This window comes from Brachyistius frenatus, unplaced genomic scaffold (assembly GCF_029030835.1).
Source record: "Brachyistius frenatus isolate BFR_SWC_R1_liver_20210118 unplaced genomic scaffold, ASM2903083v1 Contig_7, whole genome shotgun sequence".
Lineage (NCBI taxonomy): Eukaryota > Metazoa > Chordata > Actinopteri > Embiotocidae > Brachyistius > Brachyistius frenatus.
In genome coordinates, this window is record NW_027210606.1 from 8,290,371 (window position 1) to 8,305,577 (window position 15,207).

Consider the following 15,207-nt stretch of genomic DNA (forward strand, 5'->3'; position numbering starts at 1 on the left):
TCATTTTCAGAGACAGAGTGAGCAGAATCTATGCTACCACTAGCAGAGTGCTATCGGAAAGTGTGAATTTTGACACTGTAGAGGACAAAGAACACAACAGTCCATGAACACAAGTCAAAATAAACTGTCTGCCGCCACTTCTGTGTTAGAAAGCCCCGTCACCAGCATAGCTGCTTGTATATTGTTACCACAGCAACCCATGCAGATAGGTTGGTGATGTCTGGACACACCAAATCCAATGCACTTGCAAATAACAGTGCAGATAGTCTGTCTTAAATATTATTTTTTTTATTTTAAAAATAAATCAGATTTGCCTGCAGTCTGACCATAGCCTAATTTCCATACAGTGTTTTCCAAGACATGGTACACACACAAAAACGTACATATAATTTGACTCTGGTTGTCAGTAGCTCTCAGTATACATGGACAAATAATACTTTCTTACACCAATTGCCCCTGACAAGGATACTGGCTCTCCTATAGTGTGCCAAGATAAATCTAAGAGGTCACAAGATGAATAAGGATATAGGCGAGTTTTTCTATACATTCGTTTGACCTTTCTGTATGTCTAATTCTTTCCTTTTTTCAGGAGACATGACATCAGTCCACATGAAAGCCATAAACAGGGAGGAGTCACAATTACACAACTGTTTATTGTAGGTGGTCACAAGCCAGAAAAGCTTGTGAGCTACTGCCTTAAACCATCACAGAATCAGCGCTAAACTTGCAGCACAGACTATAGTAAACTTGATTTGTTAGTCAAGGTGCTATAAACATTTCTCAAGGTATGCTATTCATCATCTGCTGGAGCATATTCTCGTTATATAATTGACTATCACAACCTTTATACTAAGACCAGCCCGTAGCATGGGGCATCGTATTTCAGGCTTCAGAGATGACTGAACACATGTCTTTAACGTCCACTGCACTTGATGAATCTTATGCCTGACATTTGCAGGCATTGCGATCTAAGGTTAAATCAACGGTAGTAAGCCATTAAAGCATTTTTTTGTTGCTTTAACCTGTCGCATTGAGAGACGGCTCTATTATTAAGTACTGGGATAATATTTTTCCTGCTGTGAGACAGTTGAGCAGTTTATTATGCTGGACAAACTTTCACCCCTCTGTCTTCACTTTTACAATGAAATAAACTGAACTAAAGGAGAGGTTTATTAATTTTTCCATCATATGACTTAATGTGATGAAGATATTTCTTTAGGAAACATTAGTCGTGAGCACTGCAGTTAAAGCTGATGATAAAAAGCCAAACGTTTATGATTTGAATATCTTAAAATCATCAAATTTATCATCTGGTTATCACACAATGAGGCGTGCCGTCTTTTAATCTAGTTCACTGTCCTCTCTTACAGCTTTGGTTTCATTATACTTCTGTGCTTTTACACAAGTTCATCACGGTCACCTTCACAGTGTCTTTTATCAGCATGCCGTATATGGAACACTGCCAGGTTGTGCTTTTACTGTCAACACCACTGTTTATGGAAGAATTTTCTCAGGTCGCCCTTACGAGGTAGTTATTCTCCAGGAAAAGTAGACCATGACGTTGATCAGCTGGTCAAGACCATAGGACGTATAGGACTTATGGGACCTTACTGAGGAAAATCAAAATCTTAAGATGTTTCATTTGTTTATTTTTGATTGTTTGACTGATTCTTTAGTAAGATGATTAAATATAGAAAAATGGTGAGAAAGTAAGAGTTCAAGGTGGCATCTCCTAATTTCATCCAAGCGCCTGTCCAAACCCAAATATCATTATCAAGAGCATAAAACAAAGAAAAGCATCAAATTATCACAATTGTGAAACTGTAACCAGATAATGTTTGGAATGTGATCATCAAATTTGTTAGCTAATTTTCTGTCAAACAACTAATCACTTAATTGACTTTTTTCACTTCTGCACTCCACAACTGCAGCTACTGTAACGTGTTTTTTTTATGTTTTATGCATAGTTTTATTTTGACTGAAATGATGGGTTGCTCAAATTCCCAGTTTACTCATTTAGCTTTGATTATGGACAGAAAACTACAGGCACGTTTTATTTTTTTATGAATGAAACCCTCAAAAACATAATGAGTAGAGAAAGCTTGGGAAGCAGGTGCTAACCTTACCGTGGTAGTCTCTGCCTGGTTCTGTGGTATTAAATCTTAAGTATAACTACAGTATATCTAGGTATACACATTTGATTAGATATAGACACATCCCTCCACACATGGTATAACCACCTATCTTTTGTTAATTATTGTTGGAAAAATTACTCAGAGGCTTGGTTCAAAATCAAACACATCAGACATTTTATTCTCGCAAGAAGGAGCAACTACATGCACCCTCAAAGAGAGGTGTCCAGCAGTGCTCAACATCGCTCCTCCGTAGGGCAGCTTTTATACAGTGTGACAAACAGTTGACAGTCACCCCCATTCCCTTTGTATCTGCTTTCGTATGGTAATACTGAGTTGGTTGTAGGTCACAAGATAAGGACACAGGGGAGTCGTCAATTAGATGCGGAAAGTAAAACAAAAAGGAATCACTTGCAAACAAGACAGAAAACAAAAGAGACTTTTCGGAGCCTGCTTGACAAAGAGACTTTCCGAAGCCACAATGCAAACAAGAGGAAGAGGCAAATCTTTTTTTCCATCAATTATGTTTTTCCAGTAGATTACATGCCTTTACATTTTGAGAAAAGAAGAGCGGATATAAAAATGAAGATATAAATGAGGTCACAGATCAGTATTAAGATCTATGACCATATACTCTGCTGCAGGACTTACTGGTAGTCATAGAAGCCAGCCACTTCACTCTCAAAGGACCCACTTAAGCTCTGAACACAGCTGAGGTTAAATCTCACCCACGCACATAGATGGCTTGATCACTTAGGGCCAGAACCAGAGCTCGGGGGATTTTCACTGTTGCTCAGTGACCTGTTGTGACCACTTGTTCCTCGAGCATTAACCTCCCCTCTTGTTTTTCTTTCAGTAACCACCTCTCCCCTGTCCACTGCAGACCAAATGTGGTGAAGTGAGTGGACTTTTGTATTGTAACATAAAATTAATTGTGATATTGCTTTTTTAATTCATGAATATACAGTTTTTTCTAAACAAATATTGTACCACATATGAGTGTGAAGCATAAAATGGTAAATGTCTTTATCTTTCCTTCTCTCTGAAGTTTCCTGGACAGGACCATACGCTCAGCAGTGGAGCAGCACCTCTTTGACGTAAACCTTTTAGGGGATGAACATATAGAAAACGTAACCACAGGCCCTTCGAGCCCGATGGCGACCGCGACTGCACGACAGAGACGTCGGCAGCAGAGAGAGCAACAGGAGGAGGGCCCGAGACACCGACAGAAAAACAGGTGCAGTGGGTCTGACGTCATCATGAAGTGGGTGGTTGAGGGTCTGGGGATAAAAAATGAGTCATTTGTCTTCTGTGGCAACACTGACGTGCATTTTTCTTTTACTTAAAAACTAAACTTGTTAGTACAAAATAAATACTTGTCTATTAAAGTAATAACTTCTTTATTATATAGTTTCCTTATTCAACAAACTCTAGACACAAATTCCCTTTTTATTTAGGAAAATTGAATTAGAAAGTATTTTTATTAGCAAAATACTGTAGTCACAATGATACAGAAATAGTGTTTTATATAAAGTACACGTAACTTTATTTTTACCACTAATATGTTGCACAATCATAGATGTAAATACATTTAAAGTCACATATTTTACACACCAAACATATTTTATACTTTTATACGTTACTGAACCTCAGAGCTACAGTAGCTTCAACTAACATAACTGTACAACTACTAAATTAGTGTAGTGCAAAGACAAAAATAAGAAAATAACTGAGTGAGTAAAACAATAGTGCCATAACCAAATAGTTGAATATTTAATACTGGTCTATCAGTCTCTGCTAAGACTCAGGTTCAGTAGTTTATCAGTTATAGAGTTCAGTGAGGTAAGTGACTCAACATAAACAACTGTAGTGTACCATTTCTAATTCGTGGAAAACTTTCAATGCATTATCAAGTTTTTGTTGATGTCGAGAAGACGTCAAATTCGCGAGTGAGTAAATGACACACAGAGTACAGCAACTAAACAATTATTGAACCAATTTAAGTTTTTACGGGATGTAGGTTGAACTTTACTCATTCCATTAACAGATCTTTCTCACTCAGTCATGGACCAGAAACAACTTCATAAGTATTGTTTGTGCTTAGGTCTCTACTACTATCTTACACTGAACCGCAGAATAATTGCATTCATTGCTAAAGCCTCACTAAAATGCTTCTACCTCCAGTTGGTGTTTTGGTTACAGTAAACATTTGTAAAGTTTCACTCTGCATGGTAAACTTGTCCTCTAAGACATAGTGCAGTCATAACAACTGGAGTCATCCCAGTATGGAGCTAATCTTTGTTGATGGAGACCTGGTGGAGTCTGAGAGATCAGAGACACGTGGATTAGAGGAGTCTCTTCGTCCAGAGATGGCGGAAAATGTAAATAAGAGCGTGGACGGTAAATAGAATTAGTGCAAAAGCTAAACAGCACATTAGCTGCTTGAGAAGGTATAAGTAAGGCATCAGAATGACCTTAGCATTTGTTTTCCTAAAGCATTTCATCCAATGCCAGGCTGATAAAGACAGACCACAGTGAACAGGGAGAGTCAGATGGAAGGCAGATGTTTCATTTCCTCGCCCTTTTCTCTCTCGTCTGAGAGCAGAGCTGCATCCGTCAGGGCAGACAGAAACAAGGAGAACATCCCGTCAAGCGGCGACAGCAGTTCAGGCAGCGTGGGGGAGGACGCCAGCAGCAGCGTGGATTCCCAAGGAGGCCAGAGCAGTCACGCTGAGCGAACACATAAACCCAGGAAGTCCAGACACAGCCCGACTATTGTGCAGCTCACTGACAACCAGGCCGCCCACGCTGTGAGTCATCACGTCTTTTCTCCACCTCTCTCTTTATCTTTGTGATTTCTCTTCATCTCGTCAGTTTATCTCCTGCTCCTCTTTGTTATTAAGTGGTTTTTTGCCTGCTTGCTTCTTCTTGCCTCTCACTACGACCAGTCAATCCAGTGTAGGTCAATAGATAACATTATGCGAGCTGGTTATGTGGCTTTATTTGTAGCAATATGTATGCAACCTCAAATGGGAGTAAAGATCTGAAATTACTGTCAGCTTAATGTACTAGAAACTTTGTTTTATAACTGTTTCCACGTCTGCACACAGCATCACCACTTTCATAGATCTTCTCTTACGCACTAGTGATGGATGAGGAGTTCAGCTTAACTCTTCCTTATTTTTAAGTCACTGCAAATAACTGTCTGTTGCCGTTAGCGAGAATCATTAAATGGAGGAAAGTTGGAAAATGACAGGAAGCTGTGCAGCTGCCTAATGGTTCCCTGCCATTGTACAGCAGCTTGGAATAAGCTGCATGCCACACTAATTGTTACCCTCTGTTTTTCCAGTGGTAGTGTAAATGTAAAAGCCAGTTATAAGAGCACAATTAGCTGCAGCTTTTATCCACTCAAGATACAGAAGCAGAAAGCAACTTTACATTTTAACTGTTGTTATGCGGGCACTCGAGACCACAAAGTTCAAAGCAATTATTAAGTGCTCAGCATTTGTATGTTGTGAAGGGGAAATTAGTAAGATACAGTAAAGTACTTAATGTAGTTTGTAGAATTTTACCTTGGTAATATATTTTACTTGTTTATCATCATCATCTCAATTCAGCAGCTTTGTCACAGAAGTAGCTCCCACAAAGGTTAGACAATAGAACAACCAACAAAACCAAAGAAAGTTATTATTTTGTTTATTGTATTATTTCCAGTATTTATCTCTTTCATTTATCTGGCTGTATTATAATATTGCATGAAAACAAATGAACCAGCAAGTCTGCTTTGTGGTGATATTAGATTTACACATTAAAGAGGATGGATCAGAAAGTTCAGAGACTGCTCCTGTTGCACACAAATGGTGGGCAGCACCGTGACATTTACAATGCACAGAGAACCCATAACCTTTATGAGTAAGTACTCTAACTTCCATTGCTGGATCGAAATCAGTACCCGAGTTACACATAGTTTTGTGATTGCAGACTGTCTGTGATTTCTCAAACTCTGGAAATCTGTAAAGGAGAAACTTCAAATGCTTCAGGAAGCCTACAGCAATATAGCAATGAGCCAGGCAAGTGGTTCTGGGGGACATCCGCGTTTTCGAGGGGCAGAACGTCACTTTCCAAAACTGAAAAAGGGTGCATTATATCAGGCCATCGCTACTGCCTGGAATTGGCTTTCTGGTACTCTTTTTTTGTTCCCCAATAATTTGTCACAAACTTTGACGCACACGGTCTTTGCTAGTTTCAGGTGTGTAAAGAAATCGCAGATGCGCCAGACCAGTGGCCACAAAAACGCGTAATTCAGGTGCTGGTGTTGATCAAGAGATGAAACTTGGAATACTTATGAATGAAAGCTGTAGCTTATCTCTATAACATTGTCATATGAAGTGAATAGGGCAGGTTCATTAGGTTTGGGGTTGTGTCATTACTTATTCTTTAGTCACAAAATTCCTAATTTGAATATTTTTTTTTTCAGTCTCACACTGTTTTATCTTGTTAAATTGCTGCACAGTTTCTTGTTTTTGAGAGAATCAAACATTTGAGAAGTTTGGCTTCTTTTGTAAATGGAAAAGAACATTTCTTAAAGACTATATTTTGGTATTGATACAGAAAACTCAGGTGATGGACAGACAATTAATTGACAACTTTGATACTCAATTTATTGTCAATTTAGTCACGTTGTTTTTCAAGCAAACATAAAAGATTAAGATTCCACCTTATCAGCTTTGAGGATTTGCTGTTTTTGTGAAGTATGCTGCTGAAACATGTGGCTGTAGTAACCTGATCTCGACAGAGTCTTCTTCTAGTCCGGCTGCATGTAAGCAATTGTGAGTATTATTTACACTTGACTCCTAAATGATGTTTTCTCATGTAAAATCGAGCTTCATGGCGTGCTGTCACAGCGAATGACTGATGGAAATAGAATTGTTGAGTTTAAACACTCAAGGAACAGAATCCGAGACGGGCAGACCGTTTTCTTTTTTTTTTTTTGCCCCTCCACGCCAACGCCTTACATAACGGTACAGATGACACGCGACGCCTTGACACACATATTCTATATATGAGATAGCTGGCACAGTCGTGATTGTCTGTGGGAGTGTTGTGGTGAGTGGATGACGGGAGAAGTTTGAGTGTCTGTGTCTGCGTTGGTGTGAACAGCCATCTCTGAACCTGAGCTCTTTAGAGGGTAATTAGGGCCCTCACTGTTCAGCAAAACAACACGGTACAATATATACAGCATTAGGTTCTCTCTGAAGAGTTTTAATCATCAAACAGCTCATTTGTGTGAAATTGTCTGCGTCAAAGATACATTTTTATTTGCAAAAGTTAGTTCAGTTAGAAGTTTAATTGCACCACCGCATTGCCACGGTCAATAGTCCAGTCTGGGTTACTGGTTAGCTACTGCGGCGAATGGGTTGTTTTCCATGGTGCGGAGCCTTGCTTTCAACTCAGTAAGCCTCACTTTGTAATGCAGCCGAAATACTTTATTAATAATGCCTTTATCACTGAAGGCGGAAGGAGAGAGAAGCCATTGTTAACTGCTAAAGGTAGCGGACATCAAATAGCCTGCCAAGTATGAAATTAGCATGAACTTTTGTAACACGGGTATTTGTGCAGAAAAACAAACAAACTTGTGTAAGTGTGTTAATTAAATACAATTAAAATTAGATTATGTGCACAGATTTAGTGTTAGTGGACTAAAATAAGTCTGTGAACAACAGCACGGCACAGTGCGTTTGCAGCAGGAAGTGACACACTGTGCTCACCATGACGTTGGATGCCACACGATGGTGATGACAGTGAAAAATATACATATAAATTTAATGGATCCTCCCCATAATTTGAATCTGCTCAAAAAATTTCAATGGATTCTTCTTCTGCCTATGTTACGCCCTTCCACCAAGTTTCAATATTGGACGGGAAGTTTTTCCATAATCCTGCTGAACGCGCACTGAAAACATAACCGAGGTAATAAACACACGGGGAGGGCAGGGAGAGAGAACAAAACCCATTCACGTTTTAAAGGTGATGATTCAAAAAGCATTCATGGTTTTATTAACACAGTATTGGCAGCTTTCTCAATTTAAATGAAAAAAAAAAAAAAAGACCGAAAATTTGCTATTTGAATAGTTAAAGTTTGAAATGTGTATGTGTTTTTATAGGTCAAGGAATGTGATGATGAAAGACCAGGAGAAACCCACATGGAGACATTTCACAAAGGGTGAGCTCTTCAAAATCTCAAGTCTTTTCTTGTAAAATGAGATTATATAGAATTTAATTGAATCCTGAAGGGAATTCTTGAACACAAAACTTATAGCAGCTGTTACCTCAATGCTTGTTTTACATTGAAAAGCTATTGACTGCCACTAGCAGCTGTGTCTCGTATCTCAAGAGATCTGTTTGACTTAATGTGGTGTTTATAACGTGCAGGTTATCTGATAAGAACAGGCTGCAAAGATACATGTATATGAATCTATATACTCTCCTGAGGCTTCTGACTGTAAACTGTAAGATAAACTGCATTGGGTTGATTAGTCACAAACTGGTGTTAAAGCTTCTTTGCTCAATTGGTTTCTCTGTTGGATTTTCCAGGAATGACATTTCAAGAAAAGATGGTCCTCGCTCTCCTTCACAGGTAGGATCAATTTCACAAATCCTCTCCTGTTAGACACACAGTACTCAAATGTTCAGACACACAGAAGTTCAAACGGTTCACCTAATTTAAATGTTATGCAGACAAGAGCAGGTGTTGTGCTTAGACAAGAGGGGAAGTGAGTAGGCAGGCAAAAAAAGAAACCACAGGAGGGCAAACAAAACATTGGAAGACTGCAGCGCAGTCTGTGTGGACAATCTGTATAAATACAGATATAAAATACGTAACTTTTGCTACGTTTACACCTAGGATCCACACTATTTCAGCAGTTTTTGACCCCAAAAATGAACACTTTTGAAAACATTGCTGACTGTTGTACTTTGAAACCTTCAGGATGGCTTTTTTTTCTGGATGGAGAGAAACTGAGACTTTTTAAAAGGCGACGGGTCTTATCAGTTAAGACGAGTCCTGCCCTGATTCATCACGCACCAATCATGTGATCCTTTTCGTGTAGGGAGCAAACAACATCAACCTTCCCTACCTTTAGTCAATTCAGCATGGATAATGAATTACAGGTGTTGCTTGTTGTCTATGCAAGCATATTTTATGGAGTTAAATTCTGCACTTAATAATGCTACTACTGCCTAAATGTGCAGGAGGCAAGTTATTATTCAAGCAATTTATGACGCTGCCCTTGTCCAGCAGCTTTATGGGCTCCACAATGAGGGCCGTTTTCTGCCAGCATGTCCGGTGTACGCGAATTGTCATATGTGTTTAAAGATGTGTTGGTATGGATGGAGATTAGTTCTGAAACGGAGCTAAAACGTTTTTGTGGACAGAGATCGGTTTCGTTTTGTGGCTGTACAGTAACATTCAGTTTTCCCCTTTTTATATAGAAACATGGTTATGTTCCTTTTTATACTTTAATTAGAAATGTTTTTATACTTAAGTTTTGGTATTGGCACTGAGTGAGATAATGGAGGAGATTTTATTTGTTTTGCACGTTTCAGACAAAATAAAAGCAAGTTGAGTTTTTTTTCTTGTATACCACCATTAAACAAAAAACATAGGTTAAAAAAAACTAAATAGTTGCTTAAAAATTAGATTAAAAAAATATAACAAAACAAAATTTGAACAAAAACAGAACAAACAGAAGACTGAAAATTACAGCGCAATTACATCATGGTAAGAAAAATATGTAAAAAACATGAACATACTTTAAAAATAAAACTCAAACAGAAAGTGTGAGTACAGATATTAGTTTTGAACAGTGAGATTACTCATCAGTGTTTTGTGACACCAACACATAACTGAACAGAAACTCTTGTGCAGTTTCACACAAACAATTTCCCTTTTTAACGAAGGGAGACTTTAGCGTTCCTGTGAAAAGGGATCTTTCCACCATTGTTCTTAAACAAACAGTCCTTCTCCAGTCTGCTGTGTAAAACAGTGTGAACAGACTTTTGATGGAACGTTTAGTGTTGCTGTAGGCGTGAGCAGAAGGAAATAAGCCACCTTCTCCATCTGCTTGTCCCCAAGTCCAATCTGGACCAACACAGCTGAACAGACTCATGCAGCACTGAACCAATATGGTGAATCTCTGTCTAAGCAGCGCAGATGGATTTCAGTAGCAGCTCAGGCTGCAGCTCTGCTACCACCACCACACTGTGCCACTGAGCGGCCATCTGGAGCCGGCATGGTGCCCATATAAGTGGAGGCCGGTGCAGCCGCCTCCCAGCTGGTTGTTATTGCTGGGGTTACAACATGACCATCACTAAGACCCTTCTGCTCTTTTATCAGCTTGTCTTTCAAAAACCATAAAATCAATAGACTCTCTGTCTTCTTTGATTGGCTGTTAAACACTACAGGAAGCGGTCATGCCACCGTGGACTCCGCCAAAATCAAATACCAAATTACACATTTCTGTGACAGTTACACGTATGAATAAAAATCACACGATAAAAAACAAATCAAGTGATTTTAAAGCTTCGATTTTGCAGTCGAGCTGTCGGCCTCTGAATTGATTCAGGTTCTTTATCAGTTCAGAAGAATAGACGCTCGTCTTCCCGTCAGTGATAGATTGATAGATTAATAGACTGAGGTGACCTCATCTCACCTCGTATTGCTTTGTGTATACCTGTTGTTCATTTGACTTAAAGGTACCGTGTTTTGGTGTTTTGTCAGAAACTGTGAGGCCTGTATTTACTGCTCTGGCAGTTGTTAAATGTTAAGGGGATGTTGGTTTTCTAGTTTTTATTTTAGTGCAAATTACATATTTTGGAGTTTTAGATTGTTATATATAAAACTCCCTATTCACAGTCAGAAAGGATCTTTTACGTGTCCTCATTATCAAAACAAACCACACGTTGACTGGGAAAAAACAGCAAAACAGGAAGTGATAGGCTTCATGGGAAATATGGTCCTTATAAAAAAATTCAGGCTACTAATCTTCGCACTTCCCTGCGTCCGTCTAAATCATATAGTGTGTGTAAAATTACATAAATGTTATACTGCCTTCTAGTAGTAAAACATTGCACTCCATTATTGTGCATACAATTTGTGATGAATTAATATTATGTAAAAAAAACATTTTTTAAAGAATGTGTAATTTATGTATTTTCCTGCAGTCAAGGACTGTTTGGTAAAGTGACGTCACTTTTAGGTTGTTTTTTTGTAGCTTTGAGTCCCCTGGTTCTTTCATTTGGAAAATTTTAAAAAGAGCCACAATATTTCCAGCTTTTTCCTGCGATGAGGATGTATGTATTACTATTATATATTTACTGATGATTGTTTCTTCATCAAGTTGTAGTTAAAAAGAAAAATAATATACAAAATAAAAAATTGAGTACAATTTATTTTTGCCAATTCCCATAAAAACAGCAAAATCCCGGAGCGACTGAACATTGACATTTCACTTGTAAACCAACAAACATTTGTAGTGTACATTATGTATACTGTGTATATTGAGTGTATTATGTTTCCTGTAGATAGATAGATAGATAGATAGATAGATAGATAGATAGATAGATAGATAGATAGATAGATAGATAGATAGATAGATAGATAGATAGATAGATAGATAGATAGATAAATAGATAGATCCCTCACACACACACACACACACACACTCACTCACTCACTCACACGGTATCTCTGTCTATCTCACCCCTCCTTTGCACCAGCTGGACCTCTCATGATGATGTAATCGTGGCTTAAGTGACTGAACACGGTGGCTGATGTTCCAGGCAACATCAGCGTGTGCGTGCATTGGCACATACATTTGAATTACACTTGAACACAGCAGGACGACGGTGAACTGAAACATCTGTGCTCATGTTAATCCTCAGTGATTCGTCATCTTGAACCGATTCGTACTCACCGCAGTGATTCGTGATGAAACCTTACAGCAGCACTTCTTCGAGTGATTATCGGCAGCAGGTCGATTGATCAGTCCGCTACAACAACAGACAGGATAAACTAATCATCAAGTAAAAGTGAGCAGATAGCTAATGGCTGTTTAATCAATGTAACGAACATTAGCATATAAAAGGTTGTGAGGAAACAGTGTGGCTTGCAGGTGAAACATTTTGGCTCCTTTAGAGTCTAAAATGCACATAATATATGAGATTTGTTAATGACGAGCTGTTGTTGACTTTCTCTCCTCTGAGACGCAACATTACATAACGTTCACCCAGAAGGCTCTTCTGTTTGAAAGCCTAATGAATCTCTTCAATTGCGTGACGACCATCAGCTGTGCTGGTAACGCTTAGCAAGACAGAGCATAAAGTACAATAGTTAACAAGGAACGAGTGGAGAACAAATAGGCCCCTGCAACTAATTATAAAAAAAACAACTAACATGTTTTATGGTTTTATTTTCAATGACTTTATGGTTAAAATTAATTACTTTTGAAGGGAGTGCTGTTCTGTTAATCAAACCAGAAGGTTGATATCTGAATCTGTATCCTTCACACGTGCTAAATACATCATTTTTTTATTAACTCTGAATGATATTTGTACTTTTCTTTTTTTTAAGTCTTATATCTGTGTTGGTTAATTGTTGCAGGCTGCGTTCAGAAGCTGCTACAGTTACATGTGTTGTTCCTCTGGATGTTTTTCTAACAGTCCAGATCTGTGAGAGAGCGATCCTGTATAGAGCTAGACCGATTCAGATTTTTTTTAGAGCACAAAGATATGTAATGAAGGCAGGTTATCTAACGATTTGCCAATAAACTTAATTGTCCAAAATCACATAGTGGTGTGAAAAAGTGTTTGCCCCCTTCCTGATTTCACATTGTTTTGCATGTTTGTCACACTTAAATGTTTCAGATCATCAAACAAATTTAAATATTAGTCAAAGATAACACAAGTAAACACAAAATACAGTTTTTAAATTAAAGTTTTTATTATTAAGGGAGGAAAAAAAATCCAAACCCACATGGCCCTGTGTGAAAAAGTGTTTGCCCCCTAAACCTAATAACTGGTTGGGCCACCCTTAGCAGCAACAACTGCAATCAAGCGTTTGCGATAACTTGCTGAGTTTTTTACAGATGTGGAGGAATTTTGGCCCACTCATCTTTGCAGAGTTGTTGTAATTCAGCCACATTGGAGGGTTTTCCAACATGAACCGCCTTTTTAAGGTCATGCCACAGCATCTCAATAGGATTCAGGTCAGGACTTTGACTAAGCCACTCCAAAGTCTTCATTTTGTTTTTCTTCAGCCATTCAGAGGTGGACTTGCTGGCGCGTTTTGGATCATTGTCCTGCTGCAGAACCCAAGTTGGCTTCAGCTTGAGGTCACGAACAGATGGCCGGACATTCTCCTTCAGGATGTTTTGGTAGACGGTAGAATTCATGGTTCCATTTATCACAGCAAGTCTTCCAGGTCCTGAAGCAGCAAAACAGCCCCAGACCGTCACACTCCCACCACCATATTTTACTGTTGGTATGATGTTATTTTTCTGAAATGCGGTGTTACTTTTACACCAGATGTGATGGGACACACACCTTCCAAAAAGTTCAGCTTTTGTCTCGTCAGTCCACAGAGTATTTTCCCAAAAGTCTTGGGGATCATCAAGATGTTTTCTGGCAAAAATGAGACGAGCCTTAATGTTCTTTTTGCTCAGCGGTGGTTTTGGTCTTGGAACTCTGCCATGCAGCCATTTCTGCCCCGTCTCTTTCTTATGGTGGAGTCATGAACACTGACCTTAACTGAGGCAAGTGAGGCCTGCAGTTCTTTGGATGTTGTTGTGGGGTCTTTTGTGACCTCTCGGATGAGTCGTCGCTGCGCTCTTGGGGTAATTTTGGTTGGCCGGCCACTCCTGGGAAGGTTCACCGCTGTTCCATGTTTTCTCCATTTGTGGATAATGGCTCTCACTGTGGTTCGCTGGAGTCCCAAAGCTTTAGAAACTTTAGGCTTTAGAACCTTTTCCAGACTGATAGATCTCAATTACTTTCTTTCTCCTTTGTTCCTGAATTTCTTTGGATCTCGGCATGATGTCTATCTTTTGAGGATCTTTTGGTCGACTTCACTTTGTCAGGCAGGTCCTATTGAAGTGATTTCTTGATGGAGAACAGGTGTGTCAGTAATCAGGCCTGGGTGTGGCTAGAGAAATTGAACTCAGGTGTGATAAACCACAGTTAAGTTGTGTTTTAACAGGAGGGGACAAACATTTTTTCACACAGGGCCATGTGGGTTTGGATTTGTTTTCTCCCTTAATAATAAAAACCTTCATTTAAAAACTGCATTTTGTGTTTACTTGTGTTATCTTTGACTAATTTGTTTGATGATCTGAAACATTTAAGTGTGACAGACATGCAAACAAATTGGAAATCAGGAAGGGGGCAAACACTTTTTCACACCACTGTAAGTACATTTAAACAGTGAACTGCACTAGGAATGTAATGACTATGAATCAATATAATTTTTTTTTTTTTTTTTTTTTTTTAATTCTAAATGTCCCCAAACATTTTCTTCTGAATTATGTTCTTGAAAAAAACTTTATATATCAGCCAACACATACGATAATACTGATATATCTGTGAAAAGCTAATATCGACCGCTGAAATCAGCCAAGCGAAACATCAGTCGGGCTCTAATTCTGAATGTTTTGAGTGAGTGGGTGCAGCATGTTCCTGGACAGGGAGGTTTCTTGAAAACAGTTACGGTCAGAGCTACTTAGAGGAAATCTGTACTGTTAGTGGGTTACAGTTCGCACGTTCTGCCCAGGCAGCTGCACCAGTCTGTCCTCTTATTCACATCACATCACAGTTATTTCCCGTGGAACAGCTGAGGAGACTTGATAACTCCTAGTTTTTTGGCCTTGTGCCCTCCACTGCAGCACAAGAACACACATACTCACCTGAGACTAATTATGGAGCTGTAATCTCTCATGAACCAGACAAAAACAACGGCAAGAACTTGGTATCATTAACAAAAAAACGAAACAAAACAAGGGCTTTTGTAACCAAATGCAAGCGC

General features: G+C 38.9%; 1 protein-coding gene across 3 annotated transcripts in view; it reads left to right on the forward strand.

The window, feature by feature from the left end:
* Positions 1 to 15,207, forward strand: part of fam13a (family with sequence similarity 13 member A) — a 60,929-nt gene that overhangs the window by 33,218 nt on the left and 12,504 nt on the right. For all 3 annotated transcript variants that reach the window (XM_069689312.1, XM_069689313.1, XM_069689311.1), the window contains exons 10-14: positions 2,989 to 3,030; positions 3,181 to 3,369; positions 4,738 to 4,942; positions 8,297 to 8,355; positions 8,727 to 8,769. In XM_069689312.1, the coding sequence (XP_069545413.1) occupies positions 2,989 to 3,030; positions 3,181 to 3,369; positions 4,738 to 4,942; positions 8,297 to 8,355; positions 8,727 to 8,769 (538 nt within the window). The remainder of the gene's footprint in view (positions 1 to 2,988; positions 3,031 to 3,180; positions 3,370 to 4,737; positions 4,943 to 8,296; positions 8,356 to 8,726; positions 8,770 to 15,207) is intronic.